This window comes from Lissotriton helveticus, chromosome 2_2 (genome assembly GCF_964261635.1).
Source record: "Lissotriton helveticus chromosome 2_2, aLisHel1.1, whole genome shotgun sequence".
Classification (NCBI taxonomy): Eukaryota; Metazoa; Chordata; class Amphibia; order Caudata; family Salamandridae; genus Lissotriton; species Lissotriton helveticus.
In genome coordinates this window covers 356,508,742-356,535,818 of record NC_136060.1, presented here as the reverse complement: position 1 = coordinate 356,535,818, position 27,077 = coordinate 356,508,742, and the positions used below count along the sequence as shown (strand labels likewise).

The following is a 27,077-nucleotide window of genomic DNA, read 5'->3' as shown; positions in this document are numbered from 1 at the left end:
ATGATTATTTGCAGCGACCCGGGTCATGACTATTAAATGCACCGCAAACTACCCAGTCGAGACGCCAGTTCTAGCTCGCAAAATTATAAACTCCCCGTGCGCGTTGCTGTGACAGGATGTGATGTCTCCTCCCAATGGCGTTATGCTGGTAATGAGAGCCGCGCCGCGTAAATTGGAAACATAAGATACATTATAGCAGTTAAGTGAGTGCTGCAAGCAAACTTAGCTCAACTACGAGCCCAAGCGCCTGCTGCAGCAGCAAGGGGAAGCCACGGCGGCGCGCTGCCACAGACACTGTTTTATCAGAGCGATTTTAGCTACAGCTGACAGACACCGATATGCGTGACAATGCATTTCAGTGCGGTAATGCGGATTACCACACTGAAATGCGCTAGTGTCACGCCTAATGCGTGACACTTGGCAGGCCTGTAGATGCTTCAGTTTCTGGTGCTTTCCATCAGTTTTAACATCATTTTAGAGCGTCTTGTTGCTCAAATGGGTGTAATTTCTGTTATTAATATGTTTTCCAAGTCTTCATTGCTTGATTTTGCTAAAAGTGTCACTCATAGTCATTGGAATGTCACTCATAATTACACAGAAATTTTCAAAATGTCACACTTGGCAATCTCAAACCTTGGCAGCTATGCGGATGGCCCACACAGGGTTAATTCCCCTCCTGTGCGGGCATTCCATGGGAGTGGGCATAGTCGTAATGAGCTCAGCTCGTCATGAGCACAGCTCCACTGCGCAGCATGACGAGCTGGGCTCGCCATGAGCACAGCAGCGCCGCACGCGGCCCCTCCTCCCGCACCGCAGGAGAATTAGCCCCCGTGGAAGGGGTTAAACCCATCCACTGCCTGCCTACCAGATAAGGAGTTAATTTTTGGTCTGGGAGGCAGGTGGTGTCGCAGTCCCGCGGTCGTGCACTTTAGAGGTTAATAGGCGAGCCTTAGAACTGCACTGTTGCAAGGCCGCAAATGCACAATCTTGCACGGCATGGATTTGAGCAGCACATGCTCAGCAGGAACAGGGGGTGCATACACACAGAGGGGCACAATATGTGCCCCACTGCATACACCCCCAATTACAGGGGCAACAAGGGGCCCTGCGGGTTCACCTCCATGAAAAGGCTGGTGGTGGGGAAACTTGTAATATGCACGGCAGTGCCACATCGGCAGCGCCATGCATATTGCTTCCCCAGACTACCGCGCCACCACCAGGGATGATCTCTGGTGGTTGCAGCGATCCCAAAGCGCCCCAACCGCCATACCCGTGATACGGCAGTCATACTGCTGGTGCGGCAGTCCCCGATCACCACTGCACCTCCACCCTGAGTTTGGCGGTCTGATGGACCTTAGTGATAAAGTGAGAATGGCATAATGGGAAAACAATCCTAGAGATACAGGGTAGAGTGAAAGGTGTAAACTAGATAGAAACAAGAGGTAGAAATATACAGGAGCGACTGAGGGAAAGCGGGGTAGAGTGAAGAGAAGCGAGGAAAGGATTGTGCTTGAAGAGGACTAAAGGGGTGAAAGACATAACAGAGAGGAAATGAGATAGATACAGTGGAGAATGGAACCATTTGTGAAGAATGGAGAGAGGGAAGGGGAAACTGGAGAGAGGTACAAGTGGAAATGGAGAGAGTAAATGACAGGGGAAAAATAGCAAGATGCACATGAAGCGAGAGAAAGAAGAGTGGAAATGCAAGTAAGAATGTAGGGATACAGAAGAATAGGGTAAAGTAAGGAAAAGGGAAGCAGTATAGGGACACAGGAAAGATAGTGAGAGGGACAAGAGAGGTGCAGGAGAAAGGAGAGAGAGGAGAGGGAAACTTACAGTGGTGAAGGGAAATATCAGTGGAGAATGGCGGGGAAAGGGAAAAGTGCACAGTGAGAAGGGGAGTGGCAAAGTGAGAAAGGTAAAAGGTGAAAAGATACATAGAAAAAGGAAGTGATGAAGGGAATGGGGATATTCAGAGGAGTGGGGCAGAGCTATCAATAGTGCAGCTGGAGCAGTGACACGGCGCTTCGCACTGTGACGGGCCTGTTGTATCTGAATTATGGATATTTGTTACTACCAAACTATTGGGTTAAGGGACACATTTTTGAACTTGAACAAGGGTCCATTGTACTTTTGCTAAGTCACCGTATACTGGAAGTAGATAAGACACCACTTCTTACTTAACCTGCTTCAGCAAAACCAAAATTAATTGAGAGGTAATATATTTTAATGTTCCCCATTTAATAACAGGTGTAATGCCAATGTCCCTGCAGCTCACACAGTAGGTCACTCTAGTAGTGATGGCACAAATGCTGCAGTACACACTGAATTAATTTTCCATATTTGTATTGTGTATCAATTTTAAAATTATACTTTTGTATTTGAATAGTAACAAACTGTTGTAAATTCGGAGATAATAAGTCTCTGAAATTATATGCATGCTATAAGAAGACGTCACTCCATTATGAAATTGTACGAATGGGCGCATACATAACAGATAATCAATTTGTGACATGATTATGATTCGAGCTACTTTCTGATAGGAACGTCTGTGAATGTTATAGATGTACGAGTGTAAACTTTTGGAATTCTGAGAATCATACTCCCACCACTCACCCAAAAAGGATAAAAAAGGATGGAAGGATACTGACCACCATATTTTCCTTCCATAGGATACGGCCTGTACGATCAGCTATTCCTACCTTCACCTCTTAACTATCTACCAATACGAAAATCTCATTCACCACCCTTCCAGCACGACCAATCAGAAACGAAAGGTGAAACATATCAAATATTCATTCATACACATGGTACACTAATTGTCATTATAACTCTCATATGCACTAGCCATGTATATGTTGCAAGTGTATCAGAGGGGTCTGAATTCTCTGCAAGGTAACATTTGAAGCTGTGTACAGCCAGTCAATATAAATAGATGATCATAAAAACACTGAAGCTATTATAACTGCAAGCAGAATTTCGACAATTCGTACTATATGTGGCAGCATTTTTAGTACTAAAAACTATATTAACCCTTGAGGAGCATGTTTTCTCTTAGCTGAAGTCATGCCAACAATACTTTCCCTGCATAAAACATCATTTAACTTAAATAATAATAGATTTATTGATGGGAATTCACTTGGATGCTAAAAGAGAGGTACCTTCTCATCAGGCGTGGGAGAGAACATCTTCTCTTCCAGAGGATGCTTTGAGTAGTCATAGGGATAGCTGACAACCAGGTCTCCTCCGTGAAGGCTGGCGCCCAATACAAATGGCGTCGACCTCATCCACTTCATAACAGCCTTGGTCTCTGGAGCAATCTGTGAAATGCAAAACCTGAAGCTGTAAATCGGCCTTGGTGTCTATGGTAACTAGTAACATAAATGAATAGACAATGTTATCAAGAGCTAGGCATGACAGAGCACATTTAGAATTGTTTCACACAAGGCGGTGCAGCAAGGGAACTTGCTGTACTACGTTGCGTTAAAGGGAGAAAGAAGATTTGCTCTATATTTATGAATATATGGAGCATTTATGCTCTCACGTGCTGGTGCACTGTTTGCTGCCTAGTACCGATTCAGGCACCCTTGCACGATAGTGCCAGGCTGCCGGCATAACGGGCAGGATTGTTTTGTGCACAAACAATCCTTGGAGGCATAATCCTCTTTCTATGTCTGCTGCAGAATACAGAACACATGGAAAGAGTAAGTAAGGAGGAAAAATGAAGATATTTCTCCTCCTTACAACTCTGTAGGGTAGGAGTAGTATTACAAATCTTAGTAAATCTGGGTTTGCGTCAACATACATGGGTGGCTGCATGGGAACACCCAATCTCTACCCATGTAATGCCTATCTGATGCAAAGTAACAAGACAGTGCTCTCATGCATGCCAATAGACACGTTTCAGGCGCAAGACTCGCCATTTTTCAAGTGAAAAAATTGCTTTATTTTTGCTTTCTTACACCTTAAATTGCACCTGCTTAAAAAAAAATCAATGGGAAAAGTACATTTTCCTGATTTTTTTTTTTTATGTTCCACTTTTCTCTTAAAAAATGTTAGCATGTGGCTTTGCCCTGTGTTGTTGTATTCTAAACATACTACACCATGTAAAGTGGCTATGCACGGCTTGGTAAACGCCAATCTTATTTTGCGTAAGGAATGGGCCACACAAGTTACACAACTCCTACGTAAAGTCATAGTAAATCTTGGCCAACATGTTTTAATACACTTTTAACTTCACTCACTGCCCTGCTGTGCAAAAAAACACAGGAAGCCTTTCTGATACTGTGGTTTACTTTGAGAGGATGGAATTTCGCAATACGACACTGTCATCTAGTGGCCAAACGAAATATAGCTTTCATTCCTTAAACATTATCGTTTAGTTAGATTACTTGAATGAGAGAACAATTCTAAAACTAATTGAATCACAGCACTTTTCATTGAAGACAAAACCGTGAACATGCAGAAATTGACGTTTTTTGGGTAGCTTTCTTTAGAGAACACGTCCACTGAGGACATCGGATTGACTATTGTCTGGAGGTCAACTGTTAATGCAGTTCAAAAGAAAACAAGTGGTGAATTTTGCTATCAACAACCAAGGGCACGTTTTCAGAAGTGGATTACAAGTTAGAGGAAAACGTCATTTTCAACAAGCATATGGGAAAAGCTTTAGAAAAACCAAGTAGAAGATGACTTGCATAAAGAGGATGCAAAACTAGATTGTTGAGTAAAGGGGAGAGCAAAGGAAAAGCCACAACAAAGTTAAACAATTTGGATGGGATGCTCTATGGGTGAGGCCGGTTTTGCAAACGTGGGGGCTATTTTTTTGTTATTGGGGGACGGTTTTGCAACTTTGCTGCAATATCGGTCCCCAGTAACAAAAGTAGCAGTGCTTCACACTTGCACCCCTAAACCCACACTTGCACCCCTAAACTGGTCATACAAAATTGCCAGGGCTGCTTTTAGTTCCCAGTCCGGCTTTGCAGATGCTCAAAAAGACTTTGTGATCTCAAATCCCCTGATTCACAAAATCAGAGGATTTGCGACTGCTGAATTACATTTTGCAATGTACTAAACCCCCTTTACGATGTGGAAAAATCTTTCTGAATTAAAAAAGGGTTTTACTGACTCATTCGGAATTCCAATTAGGAAGGGACATGAAAAGGGACACCTCCCCGCCTCTTTATTGTGAATCACAATGAGATGTATCAGTGGCTTGTTACTGCAATTGTGATTGTAATCATTGGTACGTTACCGACTTATTAAAGAACGTGGTAAATTATTCACAAAGGGGAGGCATTGGAGAGCGTCCCCTTTGGGGAATTCTGTTCAGCAGCCTCGGGACGGGGGTAGTAGACAGTGATGCAAGGGACCACTTGCTCCTCCCCTCATTGTGTTCTCAAATGAGATTTTTTTTTTTTTAAATAAGTTTTTTTTAGCACCTGGGCTTTTTCAAAAACATGTTTCCCATAAGGGAATACAAACTCAATGATGGACGTCTTCTGTTCCTTGCAGGCAACCACCCCTTGTTCGTAGCCATTCAAAAGGGATTGTAAAGAGTGGTCAGCGTATTTCAACTATATAAGTTATTTAAAATGACACCATAATACTAACAGATATTGGTTGAAAGGTTTAGAAGTCAGAACTGTTTAAACAAAAAGCATCATGGATATCCATAGAAAACAATTGACATTCCAAAAGAAAGGGTCATATGTCCTTTTCATGCTGACTGAAAAGAATTGAGGAGGTGTATTAGCTTGCAGTTTACTGCATCAAATGATTTACCTTCAGATATAAGCCCTTATTTATAGCTGGATGACAGGATGCTCCATCACAAATGTAGCGGATGTCTCATTTGCTATATTACAAATGCATTTTAGTCTATGTCACTTGTAATATGGAAGACAGGCTACCTGCTGCATATTTAGGGAGTATCCCAGTCACCAAATTCTAAACAGAGCCCTTGGGGACTTATTTATGATAGCCCTGCGTCACTTTTTCTCCACGTAAAATGGTACATTCATGATGCAGGTCTAACATAAAGAGTAATGAAGCCACGCAGTGGCCACCCTGCATGGCTTTGAGTGGCCTCATACATCATGAGTAGGGAGACACACAGCAAATCACTGTGTTGCCTTACTCTGTTTCATGAGGTGTTCCATGAGCATTACAGTGGTTTTCCCATGAAACACACACGAAATTTAATTCTGCCTCAGATTTGTAAAATGATGTAATTCTGAGAAAGCATCAAATCCTTACACAAGTTTCAGGTTTCAAGTTTATTTTATTTGTTTTGGTACTCTACTGAGGACCACAAATGTTATACTATAAAAACCAGTTACAAGTACTTTTTAAAATTTTACATGTTAGTACAAAGCTAAAAAAGGTTTTAAAAATTACAAACTAATTCGTTGGGGGGAAATTTGCATACAGCGATCAAGTCCTTTACTGTAGTAATACGGCAATTAATGTATATAGGATACAGATGTTTTGTCCTAGCTGCCACTACTTTTTGATTAGGGCATGCGAATAAGAGATGTTCTACGTCCTGCTCCCCTCCGTGGCAGAGGTTACATAATGAAGATCCATTTGAGTGCCAACTTGATGTTAGAGATAGCGCTGGTAGAGTGCCGAGTCGTAACAGGGTAATTGATCTCCTAGCGCCATGCGAGAGATTAAAAGCTATGTATTGTTGTACTTGCTTGGGTGCGATTGTTTCTGCAAAGCTTTTATACAGAGTCAACTTGGCGCAGTGTGAAAAGTCGAGATCGTAACTGAGTCTAGGAGTAAAACATTTTAAAAAGAGTTTTAGTTGTGATGGGGTCCAGGTAAGCAACAGATTTGCATTTATCTCAGCCAGTTTGAATGCAGTGGACATGCTGCTGAAGAATACTTGTTTCGAAGCATCAGAGTCGAAGGTCTCGGCTTTAAGTAGAGAACGAAGGGTTCCATCCTTTGCGTGCAGCAGGTTATATGCCCACCTGATGACATTTGCGATAGCTCTTGAATAGGAACTCGTGATTGAAAATTCAAGACGAAGAGCTTGCACCGGGGTGGATTGTGATACCTTCAGCACTTTCCTCAGTATCTTCCCTTCTTTTTGGTCCAAAAATGACCACTGTTTTATTGGAATATATTCCAGAGCAAATGATAAAACTGGAGGTATCTTTGTGCTATATACTTTAAGAAGGGATGAGAAATGTCGGTTACCTGAGGCCGCATATAATCTTTGAAGGGCTCCGGCGTGCACCTCGGATTTCCTGGTCAGGTTGTTAACCTGTAGATTGTTTTTTAAGGTCTTTGTGAAAATCCTGCCCAAGTAGGTGTATTCCTCAGTCTCTTCTATTTTTCCACCGCCGAGTCTCCTGCGAAATTTGGTGCTTCTTTTTCTTCCTGAGAAGGGTACTATTTTTGTCTTAGTGAGATTCGGGATTAAGAAGTTTTCCTGGGTATATTTGTTCAGAGAGTCTAGGAGTCTTTGCATACCAAAGGGCGTGAGATCTAGCATTACGATGTCCTCTGCATATAGGAGGGCGTGAACATTTTGGGCTGCGATCTTTGGAGGCAGACTTGGCACTTGTTGCAGGTGCTGAGGCAAATCACTAAGATATAGTGAGAATAACAAGAGGGCTAGGAGACACCCCTGCTTGAGTCCATTTGCTGTTGGAATTATGTTGGTCAGGCCCTTTTCACACCCCATTTGCACTTGACACCACGTGCGCGAATGTAGTGTGATTATAATTTGTAATAATTGTTCTGGGATTTTCAACTTCCTCAGTTTTTTCCAGAGAGATGGTCTATCAACTCGGTCAAATGCATTTGAAAAATCAATGAATGCTGCATATACCGGCTGGGATTTTCCTACAACGTATTTGTCAAGGATTGTTTGTAATATCCCGATGTTATCGACGACCGAGTGTTTTGGTCTGAAGCCGGCCTGATATAAGGGAATTAGATCCTGAGAAAATGCCCAATTTTTAAGTTGGTCCAATAGTTCGGCGTCGAAGATTTTCCCCGTGGCATCTAGTAATGCTATTTGGTGATAGTTACCAGCCTGATGTCTTGATCCTTTTTTAAAAATCGGTATCATGATACTCCCCTTCCAGGATTTTGGAACTGATCCTGTTTTGAAGATGAAGTTAAAAAGGGGAGAGAGCATCTTACTCCAACCCTTGGGGTCTGCTTGTAGGACCTTGATTGGTATTTGGTCTGGGCCGGAGGCTCCTGTAGATCTTGCCTTTCGGATGTGCATTTCTATTGAAAACGGGTAAGCGGTTCCTATCAGAACGTTATTTCCTACGCTTTCATTCCCAGTATTATCGGCCTCTTCATTACTCGTATTTACTCTATACAAGTCTGTCAGGTAGTTTTCCCATTCTTGAGGGGGAACTGGGATGGCTTGCAGGACCTTTTTTGTACCGGTCTCCTTTGCGATTAATGACCAGTAGGATCGTTGGTTGCGCTGCTTTGCCGCAATTTGTAGGTCGACCCAGTTTTTGTCCTGCATTATTCTTTTTAGACGACGCTTTTCTCGCTTGAGTTGATTTTTCAGCTTGTTAATTTCTGCCTGTCTTGAGATTGAACGATCCACGTATTGTGCTCTAATAAGTTTATTTAATCTTTTTGCAGTTGATGAATTCAAAGTTTTATTTTTATTTATATTCATTACTGGTGCTGCTTGTTGTAGCTTATTTTGAAAGACTTGGTTTAATTTCTTGATGAAGGATTCAAAGTTTGTTATTGGGTCAGCGGAGTATTCTATGGATAAAAGATGGTTTGTGTCGATTAAGGTGGTTATTTTATCTAACATGATTGAGTTCCAATAGATCCGCCTTTGATTTATTTTTACCTCTATTTTGCTATGTTTAAACATGATATGACTAGGTAGGCAGGTTCTTATTTTCCATTGCGTATGTAATGACAAGATTGCGTGGTCACTCTCTTCAGTAAAATAGATGCGGAGATTTGAAGCGGACTCTAACGACTCCAAACTACAAATCATATAATCTAGAATTGAAAAAGTTCTGTTTCCCCGTCTTGTGTGGGATGCAGGGATGTCACCTTCCACGTTCCCGTTTAAGATGGTTCCATTTAGTATTGGGAGTGACGCTAATAGCATTTTCCCCCTTTTGTCAGCCCTGCTTCTGATCGGAAATGTCGGCACCGGAATTTCTAGGGCTTCGTCTTTGTACCAGTTCGCCCAGTTGGATATTTCGGTGTTTGATATTTTGCCATTGAGGTCGCCCATGATCAGGTATGGCAAGTGGGATTGAGTTTCGATTATTTGCTGGATGGCGTCAAAGATTTCCTCAAATTGGACGTCATTCTTTGATCGGGGGAACGTATACGTTGAAAAGAAATAGACCTTTTTGTGGGTCTGAGGGGTGAGTCTCCAACCTGATCTTTATACACTGGAATTGATTAGATTTTGTGTCAACAATCTCTTGGGCCAAGAGATAATCATCCCTTAATAGGATAGCTATCCCTCCTTTAGCGTGTCCCCGTTTGGCTTCCTGTGCAGGGGTGTCATAAACAAAGTATCCGTCCTGGTTAAAAGGTTTTGTTGACCAGGTTTCCTGCAATGCCAGTATGTCCGGTCGATTTTTTGTGGCTTCCATCATTTTGTCCGTAGTTTTCCCTGCCATTTTCCATGATGTTATCGAGAGGCCGTTGTTAAACGGTATGAGTCGTAAACTTCGCATTTTTCCTGCCGTTCAATGATTCAGCGATCCATGACCATGACTGGAGCAATTTTGCTGCTTCCTTTGCTTCTGCGTCATGGCTCCAAACTTCTCTTTCTCCATTCTTCACTGAAATCTTTAAATTTTGATTTAAATTTAAATTTGCTGCTGAGTCTTTGGTGCTGTAGATAATTTTATTTTGAATATGGGGATTTATCCATAAAGGTCCATTGAGCCATTTTTTTGGATTATTAACTGTGATTTCCTGTACTGGGATCAAGTCATAGCCACATTTGTGTAGGGTCTCCTGTTCTCTTAAGATGATCCCTGGTAACACCGATGACCAAAATACTACCACCGCTATTTTGGTATTTTCTTTGTCTGGGAATATTACTAGATTGATTTCTTTTCTTGTTATGGTTTGTAGCGGAATGATACGTTGGAGAAGGTTAACGATTCTGCCTCGATTTAGTGGGACATTGTCTGTAGGGAAGAGCTCTGTTATTTGTAAGTATTTTGACGATGTTTCTTCCCCGGGTGGGGCATTTTTGTCATGGTCTTCTGGCCCTTTATAGCGCTCCCGTGGCTCTATAATTGTTGGGTTGAGGTGAAATACTTCGGCTTTAGGGTTTAAGGTGGTGTTTTGTTGAAGAGTTTTATTGTCTGCGTTTGTAACCATGTTTCGGTTTATTCCCTTTATGGGAGTCTGTGTTTTCATACTTTCTTCTTGGTCGTGCTGGGATGCGGGATGGATTATAACTTTCTGAAATTTGAGCCTACGCGCTTTCTTCTTTTTGATTCTTCGTTGCGGCTTTCCTCTTTTTTTCCCAGCTCCTTCTTGGTTCTTCTTGGTTTTTCCTATGTTCTTCACTTGTTCGGCGTCGAAGATGATATTAGCCTTCATTCCTTGATCAGTCACCGGTTTGGACGTTATTGGTTTATTTTTGGTATTAGTAAAAATAGGATATTGATTTTGAGTATTAATTGGATCTTCTCTGAAGAGCTTCTTTAGGGAATATATTGTTGATTCCTGCTGGTTATTCCGAGGTCCCTTAGATGATCTTCTTCTCGTTTGAGTACAGATTTCACTTTTTCCCTGGACTTTCAGCGTGTTGGTGGTATTGTTGTTACTTATAGCCTCTTGAATGATTACTGGCATTTCTTGTGTTTTTATTGACTCAGAGTGGTCTTTTTTCCTTTTTCTTCTACTAGGAATTTTAGAATTCCTATTTGGGTGTCAAGAGTTTGGTCTGAATTCTCCAGAATGTGACCTAAGAGTGAAAGGACTGACTCTAAGATTTCTTGCAAAATAAAAAGTGACGTAGACACAGGAGTATTATAGTTAGTTAAGCTGGTGGATTTGAACATATGGAGGTCTGGTGAGTATTCAAGATCTACTTCTTGATCCGGGGATTTTTGTAGTGTGCTGGTAAGTATCTCATCTGGCCTTATGTGCGGTTTGAGCTTCTTATCGTCCTCCTTAACAATTGTTTCTGGACATGAGTTGTTACAGTCGGGACTACGTTGGATAATTAATAGACTCGGAGTAGTTAGGCCAGATGAGTCAGATTCCAATGGGGATTCCTCTTTAACTAATGGACTGATTTTTTGTTCAGGTTCAAATACGGAGTTTGTTAGGTTTTGATCACCTGATTCATACTGTGGAGCTCCCAGTTTATCTTCTCCACCCTCCTTCGACTCGGGTTTTGTTCCCTCTTTTTGCAGTTGACTTTCTATTTGACCTTTGATGGTAAGAGAGGAAAAATAATTGGTTATTGCCGGAGTCATTGTTACCTGTCCACTTTTCACCGCTTTATTATAGGACTTTCTGATTGCCTCTTCAGTTCCCATTCGTTTCATGAAAATGGTTCGCGACCTCAATTTCTTGTAAGCCATTACCTTATCCTGGGGCGGTTGTTATTTCGCCTTCTCGGGGGGGGGGGGGGTTATTTTGGACTACCCCACGTACTATCAGGAGGTTGATGGACTATGAGGAGGGGTTAGAATCTCTGTAGGCATTGATTAAATAGTTGAGTGGGTACTCTTTGGAGGCGTAGGGCGCTTTGGGGGGGTCGTTGGGGCGGGGTATGGTGGTACTGACTGCTCAAATCACCGCCACCCCTTTCCCCGAGTCCCAGGTGCCCCTCTCACCGTCCTACTGCAGGATGTTCCCGTTCAAATTGGCAGTCTCCTGTCCCGGAGTCCACCAGTTCTGGGGCTTTACTCTGGTGCTTCAAGCCACTTTGATACTGGTGTAACACTGGCACATCGGAGTATTTTTCCAGGTCTTCTCTTTTTTCTCCGGTCCACTTCGATCCGTTCCTCGGTTCCCTCCACTCCTCTCCGCCGATCAATGGCGGGTCTTTAACTATGCAGGCCGTCTTCGCCGCTGGGGCCACCCACGCACAGCGTTATCACTATAGAGACCCGAGTGCTTGGTCTCGTTTTGATTGTCATCGGCAGATAGCGGGCTGATTTCCGCCACTTGGGCTGCCTGCTGCGCTTCGGGGGCCTGGCTGACGAACGGGCGGGGTAGCTCTCGGTCGCGGAGTTACCTTAGAGCCTCCTGCTCCTCTCCGCTCCGCGCAATAGAGAGACCCGACTGCTTGGTCTCTGTTTTGGTCGTCGCTGCAGGTTGCGGGTTAATACCGCCGCTTGGACTGCCTGCTGCACTGTGGGTCGCGCTGCGGGGGCCCGATGGGCCGGTGGGCTGGAGGGGGTTCTTTAGATCGTGGTATTGGCGGCAAGCCTCCCGCTCCGCTCCTGCTCCGCTTTGCTCCGCTCTGGTCGGCGGTCTGTCTCTCTGTCCGTCTCTCTGGCTCTCAAATCCTTACACCTCCCGAGGTTAGGCATAACGGGGAGAATTTATGTTCATTCTGCAGCACACATAGATAGATGAAAACACCTTGTAGGATTGTTTTGGTGCAGAAATGTGGACTTTCCTGCACAAAAACAATCCTGCCTACAATGCAGGCACTCTTGCACCAAGGTGCAACATTGTCTACGTTCGCGCTAGGCTGCCAAAACAGCCCCAAGTCAGGCAGAAAGGACAGTATTGCACCATATTGCTTAGATTTGGTAAACTCCTGCCCTTTTGCTATTGGAGAAAGACATGAAGCTGTAGTCAGCATTGGCAATGTGAGACTGGGAACATTACTTTCTGTTCCTGCTTAAGCCTTGATTTTGGACACCAAAAACTCTGAGTGGGACAAACTTGAAATCTATAGCTGCTGTGGCCTCCCTTTTAGCAGTGTGACATGCTCAACCACTACTTTCCGCATGGGCTCCAGCAAAAGGCCAGTACTGTTGGCTGGCTTATTCTTCTTTCAACATGTCATCTTGTCTCTTATCTTGCTGCAGACTTAAGTCAGCCAGAATCCCTGATCCTCTAGAACAACACTTGAAATTGGGTTCAAGAGAAAACAGAATTCAAGTTATCTGGCCTTCCGCAAGGTAAGCAAGGGTAGTTTGCCTGCAGCTTCTTTTACTTCCAGTCTTTATCAACAGAGTTAAGATTGGTAGGTGGGGGATTAACAAGGTGCAGAGTTAGCACATAATTGATAAATCTATATAGCAAAAACTAGTGTAGAAAACACTATTACTAGTTCTTTTTTCAAGATAGTGGAATGATAACATAGCTGTAAAAGCTCCTTGTCTTGTATATTAAGATACCAACCTCTCTCTAACAGTGGAAAACCTCCTCTAATTCATCGTCTGCCTGTTTTACTTCTTTTAGCGACAGCAGTATATGGGGATTCCTGAGTCTAAGGCACAGTCACGGTATGTCCTGTGTATAGATACAAATTCCAAAAGATCATTCCAAAAGCCCATGTCTCAAATTTACCTTGCATACTCTATGTAATTCTGATCTGATTGTTGGATAGAAACCCTCACATGGTTTTGAATTTTGCATTGTAGTAAGAAACTGGAAACTCTTGACTTTCTCAATGTGTTTTTTTATTAAAGTAAGTTTCAGGCCAGGTCTGATGATTTCAAGATTCCTTCTCAGTAAAGAATAAACTTGAGCATGCCTAAATTGAAATGAAAAGTCATACAGAATTGAAAGCATTTCAGGATCATTTGGCAAGCTGATTGTAGTTTCAAAACTCTAGTATCAGTAAATAGGCTGTGCTATCTCGCCATTTTTCATTTTCACCTATCCATTCCTCTGGATTTTTCTTTTTTTGATAGCGAATGTAAATCTCAGGGTCCATAGGATCTTCTAAGTTGGAGATCTGCTGCTTCACAAGGACCATTGTAAGCCAAAAAGAAGCACAATATCCATTGTGTTCCCTAACGTAGTCTCTAGGAAGCGGCCCTCTTAACCCTGTCTGGCCAATCCCTGGGTGGGGGCATTGGATTAGTATTTCTGAGCTGCCTGGCTGGACCAAGGGGAGTTCTCCGCTGGCCTCCTTATGTTAAATTATGTGCACTGGTTTGGAGGAGACATGGTCCCCCTCTGTGACATGTATGTAGTTGTCTTAAATGTCCGTTTAGTAAATATTGTATGCAGTTATTACTGACGTACTCCTTTGATTTATTCAGTCCAAATTGTGACAAAGGGCATACATGCTTGTAAAGAATGGTGCTTGCAAGATGTAGTATTAGTGGTGCCCACTGAGGATAACCACACACCACACTTCTCCTTCCTGGTCTTCCTTTGTTTTGAATGTGCGACAGGAATACACACAGCTTTCCACCAGACATTAGACTAGAGGGTTGATCGTGCACCTTCAGATCATCTGATTCTACAGCTATCCAGTGTCCTCTCTAAGAAGGGAACACTTACACTAGTTTGATTGGCTGACACCTCTGCATTGTAAAGATGAATTGATGTGATTAAACATTGATCTGCTGCAAACTGCACACCTTAGTGCATAAAGGCTGAACCTTCCCACCAGCTCCTTGAACTTTTCCTACACCTCGGGCAGCAGGGACCCTTTGATGAAGGTTTGTATCCACAGCTTCGATTTTGAGCGATGCCCAATTCCTCCTAGTTGGGAAAAAGGAAAGGCCTTTTGAAATTTTCTTTTCTACTGTGCTGCTGCTCTTGTCCATTGTGGAATCAGCCAGTCAGCACCAAGACGTCCTGTGCCTACAAAGATCTGAGAATGACACCCCTCATCTTCACCAGAAGACACAGGCAGGCTAGTGAGAATTAAACCTCTTCAGATATGGATGCTCATGGATCTCTGATGAGTAGTGCTCAGCACAATTTTATTCATGCACGCGGAATCTTGTGTGATGCACATGTTACGCATTAACTGTATTTGCATAATTTTGCTCCAAAACTGATTTAGCTATTTTGTGCACTTTTATTTACTTTGTGAAACATGCTTTAGCAGTAAGGGGCTTATTTACAACGCCCTTGCGCCATTTTTGCGTAATTTTTAACATGGGAAAAGTGACGCAAAAGTGGCACAAGGGGCTTGTGAATCTGCCCCTAAATGTTTAGCAGGACATGCGTGACTCAGCCTTGAGACATCTTTCTGCTGAAACTAGTCTCCTGCCTATTTTAATTGGCTTTTGAATGCGACGTATTCCCTTACAGAGAAATGTCAATCATGATTCAGGCAAAATACATTTTGGAACACAAATGTAATTTTCAGGAAAGGGAAGTGCATTTGGGTGAAATTGTAATTTTACAATGTCTTCCTTGGCTGCCACAAAGATCAACAGTATAAATGTAGTTGAGATGCTATTATTCAGCCTGGCGAGCACATCCATATTTGACACTAACTTTTAGTGTTTTTTTTCACTTGCTTGCTGCTTCCTACAACATTGCCGATCACAATGGAGCTGGATCAAGAGACCTCGGTGGTCAGGCCTGAGCACTGTGCGCTCATGAGTTGATCTCCTGGTCTACCACATGATACCCTAAGGTTGACCTATTAACACCGTACGCCCATGTACATATGTAAACTCCAATGCCATGTCCCCTCATCATTCAGGTGACCATTATACTGTTGTTGGTGTAGTGTTTGCTGTTTGTTATATTTATTCGGTGTTCACAAGCACCTAGGGGCATATTACCAACAACTAGCGATAATTATCGCTGTGTTGGCTTAGCGGGAATATTTATATCGCCGCCCTTCAGCTGTTTTTATCGCTGAGATACCTTGCTAATAGCAAGGTTTATCTCAGGAGCGATAAAAAACAGGCGAAATGCTTGAATATCGCTGTCAATACAGCGATATTCAGGCATTACCGTGACAATGCTCTTAGCCATGTTATCCACCTCTCATTGGATAACATGGCTAAGAACTGGTCAGGGCAGGCGTTAGCTTTTGGAGATATTCGCGCTTAGCGCGAATATTTCCAAAACTACGCCTGTTTTGATCATAGGCGATAGTGATTGCAGCGACTGTTTTCTGTCGCTGACATTTTGGCACGCCCACTTTGCATGTCATGAGCGATAATTATCGCTGACATGCAAAGTGGGCCCCAAAATGCCCTCTATCGCCTACAAGCTGTCGCTAACTGGTGTTAGCGACAGCTTGGTAATAGGGCGATAAAATTATCGCCGCTTCAGCGGGAAAAAGTCCTGCTAAAGCGGCGATAATGGCACTTGGTAATATGCCCCTTATCATCCAATGTTTAACTGGGTGGGGAGATTTATGATCCAGCTGAAAGCAGAGTCTATATCTGCAGAGATTTGCAAGCAATGACTACCTACAAACTATACATTCTTCATTATTTTGCCACTAGGTGTGATTAGAGGTTCCCTATCATTAGAGCTTTATGATCATTGTAAGAGTGTATGAGCAGTACATGGAATTTAGCAAGGACCCTGAAGTTAGTACTTTAATATATTTACAACTGTTCTGTTTGTGTTCGATGCTCCCTCTCCAAAAGGATATTTACACAATCTGAGTACTGACTCAGTGTGCCTTAACTGTATAATTCAGTATTTAGTTGGGTATTAAGTAATATGGGTGTATTTGCCGTTTGAACTAAAATCTTTCAACTGTAAATAAATCTTATATACACACAGTAGACATTAATGAAGGTCTTGTGTAAACTCAATCCTTATTTTATTTTTATTTGAACCCTGTACTATCACTTGAGACGAGCATAAGGCCCTGATTATGAGTGCCTTTGTGGGGGATGCAATAGATAACGCACCCTGTTAAATGTAGCACCTCGGTGTTCAGTATTTGTAGGGTGTGGTATTACAAGTACATTTCTTCAAAAGGAATCATTTTACAGAGCTGTTGGCACTTCCTCAGCAAAATCCACCTGTCCTGGAATTTTTTAATTAACATTTTCTCTTGGTAAACATCCTCAGGTTTGACCAGGTGATATGTACTTGATAGTTCTAACTAATAGCCCAGTGCTGTAAACACCCATGGGCATCTTAAGGATTATAGGGGTCCTGGGCAAAAAGTATTTTGGGGTCCCTGTTCGGAACAGCTTTGAATGTATGCTCCTAATTCAAATTTCAGCTCTTTCATGCCATCCTTGGCCAGGTGACTGACAGAATACAGGCACACTATTCCAAATTACAAAAAAGATGTTTACATCTAATATTCAGGGATAGTGATGGGTGTTTTCAATATCGTAACACAGCAGCCTCCCACTAATATTACTGTAAATAATCTCTGTGACATCCACACATTTCTCATATTTAAGGTCGTTTTTGATCTAAAAGAAAGTTTTTTATGGATGTTGCATGTATTTAACCCAATAACGTTTAACAATTATTCAAGGTCATCAGGACAAGACTATGCAGAACAGAGATGAATTTATTATGGGACCCTCCAGAAGCCTGGGGCACTGAGCCAGAGCCCACTTTGCCTATGCCTTTGCCTTTGCCTATACCTTAACATGTCTCTATAAACATCTCGCAGTTCACAATTCCATCTTCTAAACAAACATGCGTTTCTCCAATGGTTTAACGTTTCTGGCATAGTTGTAATCAGGACCTTAGAGACATCAAAGAAGTCTTCCCAGCTATCCCACGACAGTTAAGGTACCTGCACTGGCCGTGGAAGAATACGTGCCATGAGTGCTGACTGCTTGGCACACCGACTATTCTCATACTTAGGAAGAGTTGTGGCCCATGTAACTACACACTCCAGGGAAGCTGGCCTGACTATGATACCTGCAGTGTTTTTAAAGAAATTTAAACTGCTTACCTTGCCCTCCCAGTATACTTCTGGGATGGGAAGATGGTCCACACGTGCCCCTCGCATCCTCATTATTTTGTGCACTTCTGAAGTCAAGTCAGGAAAGTTTCGGTTAAGATCAAGATTCTGAGCATTTTGTCTTCCATTTGTCCATCCATTGTACCCAGCGCCCTGCAAAGCACCATCACAAAAACAGATAAAATATTCCACAAAGCATAAACTCATATAATACTTTAGAAAACAAAATATTAGAAACATGCTGTGCGTAATAAACAAGCGAGGCATTATGGCTCATAATGGCCAGACAAGAACCTAGTTAAATCAAAATTAATGAAATGAAATAGAGGTTTTATAAAGCATGCGACAAGAACCTAGTTAAATCAAAGTCAATGAAATTAAATAGAGGTTTTATAAAGCTTGTGTATGCCAAGGCATCTTAGCGCTGGAGCTTTCATATCCTGAACAGAGGGGGTAGACTGAGGTTAGGAATTGGTCGCGAACGACTACGTTTTCAGCGCCTTTCTCAACAGTTGTCTGTTGGTTTGGCATCTCAGGTTGAATGGCAGAGTAGTCCAAAGTTTAGGGGCCAGATGGAAGACACTATTTCTACCCCACTTTACGGTCTTCACCCTGGGGATGACCAACACCGAGGCAGCCGATGATCAAAAACAGCGTTGAGGAATGTGCCATCTAATTCAATTTTTGAAGTACCCAGGTCCTATCCGTAAAGGGTCTTGTGGACAATGCACAAGGACTTAAACTGTACCCTTGCCTGGATGGGCAACTATTGCAACTCTTGGATCCCTTTGGACACTGAGCTAAATTTGGGTATTTTAAGTAACAGCCGCGCTGCCGCATTTTGAATTGATTGAAGCTTACGTATTGTCCCTTTATTTGCACCTAAGTAAAGGGCATTACAGTAGTCAATCCTTGACACCACTAGGGTCACGATTACTGTTTTCCTTAGATCCATAGGGATAAACAGTAGGATTTTTCTTATAGTTTTCAGGGAGTAATAACAGGAAGATGTAATAGAATTGACCTTGTTTGATAAGGATAATTGATCGTCAAGAAGGACACCTAAACTTTTAACCTTCCTTACAGGGAATGGGCAGGATCCTGCCCCTTCAGGCCACCAAGGTGTATTCCAGAGGGCGGTGTTTTTTCAAAAAAGTAGTACCTCAGTTTTATCGGTGTTGAACTTCAAGCAGTTATCATACATACAACCTATTTTATGGACCATAGAGTTGTTACATTTTATTGTCACATCGCCAGGGTTTGATGATAAAGACACCACTATTTGCGTGTTGTCCGCATAACAGATAGCAGTGAAACCGTGGGAGCGGATGAGTTTAGCAAGAAGGGTCACATAGGCATAGAACAGGGGTGGGGATAACTATAAGCCCTTGGGCAGGGCATAAGGATGTGATGTGTGCCCTCCCATCACAACAGTTTGTTCTCTGTTTGTTAAGAATGATTTTAGTATCATGGAGACTGCACCTGTGATCCCCATTTCGGCTTGGCACCGAATGACCACTTGATGGTTTACCGTGTCAAATGCCGCTGAGAGGTCCAACAGGATAAGTATTGCCTTCCATCCTCCATCCAAATGGATGCGGATCTCCTCGGTGGCTACAATGAGGGCTGACTCCATGCTATGTAGGGGTCGAAATCCATGTTGTTCTGGGTCCATTTTATCATTTGACTCCAGAAAGTCCAGCAGATCTTCGTTGAGCGGTTTGTCCAGAATTTTAGAAGGAAACGGCAAGCAGGAAATTGGCCAATAATTTCTGACCTCAGTGGGAAGGTTTTTTTCAAGATTGGCCGTACTAGAGATTTTTTCCAAATATTTGGGAAAGATCCGGCATTTAAAATGTTATTTAAAAGAGGTGCTAAGGGGCGAGCTATGGTGCAAGGTGCCAAGTTGAGAACAGTAGCCGCACAGGGGTCCAATCGGGAGCCTGACTTGGTAGCCAGGATAAGTTTCTCCACTCGCTCCGGCGTTAGGCGGTTGAAATAACTAAGATGAGACTACGTAGTCGCTCAAGTCAACATTATACATTTTATACTGCAAATCCCATATAAAGACTACTTTTTGTGATGTCAGTGGTGGGTCATTTTATGATTTGAGTAAGATCATTGATGATGCCTTTGATCATGATGAAATGTGTAAGGGCACTAGCAGTTAACATCTGGAGTAAATTAGGCTGCACATTTACCGTAGCTTGAAAATGTCGATGGTTTTGACATTTTGTTTCATAACGTTATCATCATTAAGGCTTACTTAAGTGAATCTGAAAGGCATTTATACTGATAAAACAAGGACCTTTACCTAGGAAGGTGATCAAATGTTATTATTTAAAAGAACTTTGATTGTTTTTAACTTGTCAAAAATAAATCACCCAGCAACTAGCATGAATAAGGTTCAGACTGTGAAGAGGCAATGAAGTAACTTTGAATAAAGAATACATTCATTCATGCAATGCCTTCTAGACCCAGCCTGACTGACCTGTTGATCTTGGCTGTGTCATTACTTGGATTTAAAAAAATTAAGTTTGAATTGTTTGAGTAGAAAAAAGGATGTGTTTGATCAACTCTAGAAGTGAAAGATTATGCCAATTCCGGAGCCAGGACTTCTGGGGTACCAGTGACCACTTGTGGGCGTAATGTCACCCCGAACCATGACCCCAGAAGGTTAAATGACCCGAATGTGATGTCAGGCACTAACATTGCCCTCTAAAAGTTAATTAACCAGCTTGTGATGTCACCCACAGACACTGACCATGGATACCTATGGTGTGCCAAGGTGTGGCTCGCCTACGAACATGACTCCACGAGGCCATGTGATCAGGTTTTTTTGCCCATGAAACTTGACACCTGATGGTGACCAGGATATGATTTTATTCCCCAACTCTGAGCACGGAAATTAGTTTGAGCAGGGTGTAATGTAGGCCATTATGCACCACTTTGGTATGGAACTCCCTACAAAGTTGATACCAAAGCATTTCACTCCTACAGGAAAGAAATGCTGCCATTGTTATGAAGAGATATAGTTTTCTCACCATAAAAGCGCTTGCAAACGGCGCCAACATAAAGGTGGTGTTAAAACTACAAGACTCTGAATGCTGATTATATCTGCAGGCCATTGATAATCTATTCGTGCATTCAGTATAGCTGGTGTACTCTTAAAATGCTTCCTATTGGGTTGAGGAGCAACTAAGCCTCTTTCCAAGAGAATAACTCATTCATCAAAGTTAACTCAACAGGTCTGTTTTCGGCTCAGGACCTAGACAGAGCTCTGCATTTCTAAACGTTCAAACCATCCTTTATCACAATTAGTCTAGGCCCAAGGGATTACAGAACACTTACCGTTTATTTGGCTATTACTTTAACCTCCATTCATTTACACATTAGTAGTATAATTAGATACCTTCTATCAAATGAAAGAGAGGGCATAACTTCGGCACTGTTACAAGTGACTATGCTGCATTTACAAAATGCAAATGTCTGCTTCAAAAGTCACATTACTCTGAGCCCGGGCACAGACGTCATGCCACCCCTATACCATGGACCAGAAGTGACATAACCCACATATAGTAACCCAGAACTGACATCACAATTGTGCACCTGGTCCAGAAGTGATGTCACCCAATGACCTTGCCCCAGAGATGCTGTCACCCACTTATCTGACCTCAGACATACATCAGCCATGTGTCCTTGACCAAGAAATGACATCACCCACTGAACCTGGAGTGGGTGGGAATTATGAGCATGGGATCATAGGCAAGGTCAATTCCAAGTATTGATTTCTAGGCCAGGGTGTATGGGTGTGATCATTTCCGAGTTGGGCTTCCAGGCGGGGGCTGATGGGTAAGATCACTTTTAGGGAAGGTTCCTTGGATAATGTCACTTTCGGGTCAGGCATTCATGAGTAATTTAACGCCAGGGTCAATATATGCAGGTTACAACATTTCCAAGAAGAGTCCCAGGAGCACATCATCAGGGTGACTGGAACAAGGATGATGTCACATGTGAGTAAAGGTGCCTGGGTGGTGTCACTTTCAGGTTATGTTCCTTTGCTACCATCACTTCCTGGTCATGTGTTATGAGTGATGTTACTTCCAGGGAAGTATTTTTAGTTTGATGAAACATATCCATTTCTACTACTCACATTTTAACTATTTTACCACTACACATATCAACAGTTTGAAGCTGGATTTAAGAAAAGGCATTTGGAACAAATTGCACTTATTACGGGATTTGAATATCAGTGCATTTTTTTTTTAAATCCAGTTTCCAGCAAAAATAAAATGTTGGTTTTAGGTAGGTATTTCATACATATGATTTGTGGTAAAATGGTCTCATAATTGCGATGACTGGCAGTGACTCCATAATAATATTCTGAGACATGTTTACCTCTTCTGCTGCAAGTTCATATCCATCAGGGTTCATAGACGGTAGAAAATGAATTCTAGTGTTGTTGATCAAACTCTGAATCCTTTGATTTCCAAGTAGATATTCTGAGCATAAATACTGTGCTAGGTATGTCAGTAGTTCTTTTCCAACTACTTCATTTCCATGCATGTTGCCAATGTATCTGAATTCCGGTTCCACTGTGAAAAAGACGATATCAAACAAAATGTTTAGCTTTATTTTTATCTCATTTGTATTTATTTAAAGTTCAATACAATGCAGAAAGTCTACAATTCTTCAGAGGACTGTAGTTTGAAACGTTGCACAATCTAGAAACAATGTTTTCTGTCTCGCTGTGGCCTAAGTTCAAATGATATCGTATCCCCCAGTATTATCAGCAAAAAATAAATAAACACTCAGAATGTTAAAGTTAGTGATGTAGACAAAGAATTCACGCATGTTGTGCTAACTCGTAAAACTGCTTGGAAAGTGAGGTCTCTGTTAATTGTATACTTCTATGATTTTGAGTCGATTTCTGAATTTTGATCACTCATTACCATCCCCTGCACAAATCAAATTACAGAAATGTATGTTAAGATTTCTATAATTTCTACTGTAGTACATCTAGCTAATATTTCTATAAGCAATCTGATTCCTGATAGAGACAATCCTTCTCCTTTAGGGGCTGTAAAATACAGGGTTATATTAGTAATGTTTTTGCATGATCTATATGTGCAAGTAAGTTGGAAAAACAGAACAAAGCTGCACTCTACCAGGAGCATACAATAGTATTGTTAAGAGTTGCCTGTATTTTCCATGACAATTGGGCTCCATATACCTGAGATGTTTGCTATATATGTTGCGAGGAGCTGTAATATCTGTGACTCACACAGTTTAGTGTGGTGCTGCATACACCAGTACTAAAACTTTTAATCTAACTCCTGAGGCATGGTACTTGGCAGTAGTGGTCAAAAGGTTGATTTTGATATGTCATTGCAGCAGCAATCATATGTTGCTGTCAGGTTACACAGGGTAATCCTGAAGCCATGTTTTCATTGCCACTGTAGTGGATGGACCAATAGGTGCTGCAGTCCACACATGACATTTAACTTTCCATGCCAGTGAAGTATTTCTGCACAATATATACTATGGCCTTTTACAGGAAGGTTAATTGTGCTAATCAGGTTTATGTCAATTTCAGCATGTTTAGAGGGGGAGCACATGCACTTTGGTCCTGTTTAGAAGGGGTAAAGTGTACAGAGTTCTAAAGCCAGGAAGAGATGGGGCAAAAAACTGCGGGGGATATCATGCAAAAGATTGTTATTTGCTACCCTCTTACTTACCTCAGTACAACAAGATGTTTCTCCTCGACCTTATAATAAGTATCTAGGGCAGCATGCAAGCGTACTGGCTCCTGTTTATCTAATTATACAGAGCTACAGTACTTGGCAATACACAGAGGAGCAATAATTATGAGTGACTTTAGCATTTAACTACAGCTATAAAAACCCACCACTAACTTGTTAGTCTAACCGCTGATGAATAGCATCCGGCAGGGCCGAGAAAAGGGAAAGGAGGAGGGAAACTTAGTGCCAAGGACGGTGGGTTTGGATTTTAGTACACCACATTATGCATGGCTATCAATCCCTCCTCCACCGTTGCACTGCTCACTTCAGCATGAAAGGAAGGTATAAAGGGGACTTACATAACAAATCATTATAGATGGCTGTCAATGAAGTGAATGTTCTTACATTGGGCCCTACTTAGGTTGACTAGTTGATGTTACTCAGAAGCCCTCAGAGAAAAACATCCCAGTTATTCCCACTTAGCAATCTCTCAGTCTATAATTTAGATACTCAGAATCATTCACTATCTATGAGAAAACAAATGATTCTCACAGATGAAATTGGAGCTCTATACTAGAATCTAGAATATGGCGAGAAAGCCAGTGTGAATCTTTGCCCTTGCATAATAAAATGTATATTTATAAACAATTATTTAAATATAATTGGCTTTCTTCCATTCATCAATAGAGATGCACTACTACTTTTTCCCTTATTACGAGTGGCCCAGAGTTGTATACTTGGGAGTGATACTGCTTCGGGCTATTCCGACTTTGCTGATGTCTTCGCAGCTAAAGAAGATCTGTACTTTCAAGGACCTAAAACTGCTGCCCAAGATCAGTCTTTTTAACACCAATGTAAAATTGGTCCTTCTGTATGGAGGGGAAACTTGGAGGACAACAGTGACCATCACCAGCAAAGTCCAGACCTTCATCAACACCTGTCTGAGGAAAACCCTTCAAATCCGCTGGCCAAACATGATCAGCAACAATGACATATGGCAGCAGACTTACCAACTCCCTGCTCATGAAGATATCATGAAAAGTTGCTGTGGCTAGATAGGTCACACCCTTCACGAGCCTGCATCAAACACCACCAGGCAAGCCCTCACTTGAAATGCTCAGCAGAAAAGGAAAAGTGGAAGGCCAAATGGCACCTTGTGTTTAGGCCTCGAGGTTGACTGCAAGGACATGAGTTACACAAGGAGTTATAATGAAAGAAAAACCCAGGACAGAGATGGCTCGAGAGTCGTGGTTGATGGCCTATACCCAAGGAGAGGTAGTCGGCATAAGTAAGTAGTTAAAGTCTCCTCACCTGGAGTTGTCAAGAAAGCGGATACTGGACGTGATAATTCAGAGTCTAGAAAAACTATACTTGAGTCTTCATTTGAAGATGTTGGGGCTGCAGGCCTTCGCCTCCTGTGTCATTGGGTAGCGAGTAAAGCTCCCACAATAATAGGGTTACCTTTTTGAGTCCTCTCCGTGACCTACAACCTCAGTACCTGGCCCTCATTCTGCACAGATTCCTCAGTCTCATTTACCATCTTCAGCAAGTAGATGGTGCATGAGATCAGAAAATGTCCAATTACATTGGCTGGAATCAGAAATCAATATGTAAAAGGGCCTGGTAAAACAGGATTTGCATATTATTCCCCATTTTAGCCTCATAAAACTGTAAGTGCAAAATGTAAGTGCGGGCTCGGCAGGAATCGATGACTGTGGCTCTCTGTTATCCCACAACAAAATCCACAATACTTGTAACGAGGGCTTTACATGCAACGCCGCTGTTGCGTGGATTGAACCCATCGCAAAGAGTCGCATCACAGCTACCCTCCACATCTGGGACCAATCCATTGCCTTCGGAAACACCGCTTCACAATGCTTCTCCTGATACAAGCGACTCGTATTCCTCATGGACGTCAGTCTCGACAACAAAACCCTTCATCGGAGCTTTACCACTCATCGGATTTGATGCATCGTCTCTGCTGTGCCTCGCATCCTCAACCCTGAACTATGCAGCGCAAGCCCTGTCGACAGGATCTTCAACACATCAGGACTTCGCACTGCAGCCTCGTTGCATCTCGAAACTGACGTATCGCCTCTGCTGCAGAACACTCTTTTACGTGGATCCACGCAACCCTCTGCAACAAGTTTTCAACAAATTATTTCACCACTTCTTGTCATATCTGCTGTCAGGCACCATCATACTGTAAAGACTTTAACCACTAGACACAGAAGAGAACAGGTTATGAGGACTAACATGGGCAAATCAGATTAGCAGTTGTACAATATCTTTTGCTTTTCTCATTTCCTCAGTTGATGATAGAACCAAAGACCATGGAAAAAGCTTTAACTCCAAATTATGTATTTCCTGTTCTAATATGAAGGACCCTAGTTTATAATCCTAACTGCATTTGGAGATCTTATTCCCAATTCAAGATGGCAGCCAAACTCTCAAGAGGTTCAGTAGTCTCATGAGATTTGATGGGATTTTTTTATTGAGGCCATGTTTAGCTTTTAGTATATAAGGAAGTCACCAGCATCTTCCCAGTTCCTCTGTATGTAATCTGCATCTCTGTTGCATTTTCGAAGATGATTTTATTTCAGAACTTCAAGAACCCTGGTATTCAGTTGCTTGTGAACATTTTTAGAACGTTTTATCTCAAGTAATTGATTATTCATTATATGATTGTGCTGTACGAATTTACAGCAAGACTTGATTTTTCAAAGCACATGATGATGGGAATTTGCTGTAACCTACCCCACAGAAGCCAGGAGCATTGTTTAAGTATTCCCGAGTTGCAGTGAGGGAAGAACGCTTCCCTTTTAATCTCAGACTGTTTGCTGTCTCCACATACGGTATCATTATAATAATTTAGCTATATTTGATCAAGTATTTATGCCCTTTGACTAAAGGATAGTATTGTATTTTCACATCCTTCAGCCACATATGTACATATAGTCCGATATATCATGTAATTTGCATAACTCGAAATTGCACGAATTACGTAAATTACATGAACACATCAGTAAAATTTTCGAAGGTGTAAATTGTCAGAATTATTTCTCTATACCTTAGACCTGTCCTACAAATGCCATTTTAATAGCAAATAATAGGTTTCAAGTTATATGGAAAAACACATGAAGTGGGTATGTATCTGTTTAGCAAAACCTCGCTATCGATTTAGTCTCCTGCTCATGACACATGGGCATCTGTATGCTCTTAGTTTGGCCTCTGCATTTCAGGTGCGTGAGACAAATAATTCCATGCAGATCGCTGCAACGTACTTTAAATTATGACCACAGTGTGCTAATTTGTTGAACAGCTTCGTTCTCAGGTGGAGATTGACTTTTAAATTTCATGTAAAAACATCACAGGTGATGTTTGAATGGGGTAAATAACTACAGCAAAACTGGTGCAGTTAGAAATGCCCATCCTTTGAAAGGAGTGGAAGGAGTTTGAGAAAAGGGGTACAGGAGACTGCAATGATGGATATGAGAAGATGAGTAACA

At 42.0% G+C, this 27,077-nt stretch overlaps 1 protein-coding gene across 1 annotated transcript in view; it reads right to left on the bottom strand.

Annotated features, from left to right (window-relative positions):
• The window catches only part of CPZ (carboxypeptidase Z), a 353,734-nt gene that overhangs the window by 81,816 nt on the left and 244,841 nt on the right, over positions 1-27,077 (bottom strand). Inside the window, exons 5-7 of the mRNA XM_078678537.1 lie at positions 22,226-22,422; positions 17,819-17,980; positions 3,162-3,320 (exon numbers count right to left, since the gene is read on the bottom strand). Coding sequence (XP_078534663.1) covers positions 3,162-3,320; positions 17,819-17,980; positions 22,226-22,422 — 518 coding nt within the window. The remainder of the gene's footprint in view (positions 1-3,161; positions 3,321-17,818; positions 17,981-22,225; positions 22,423-27,077) is intronic.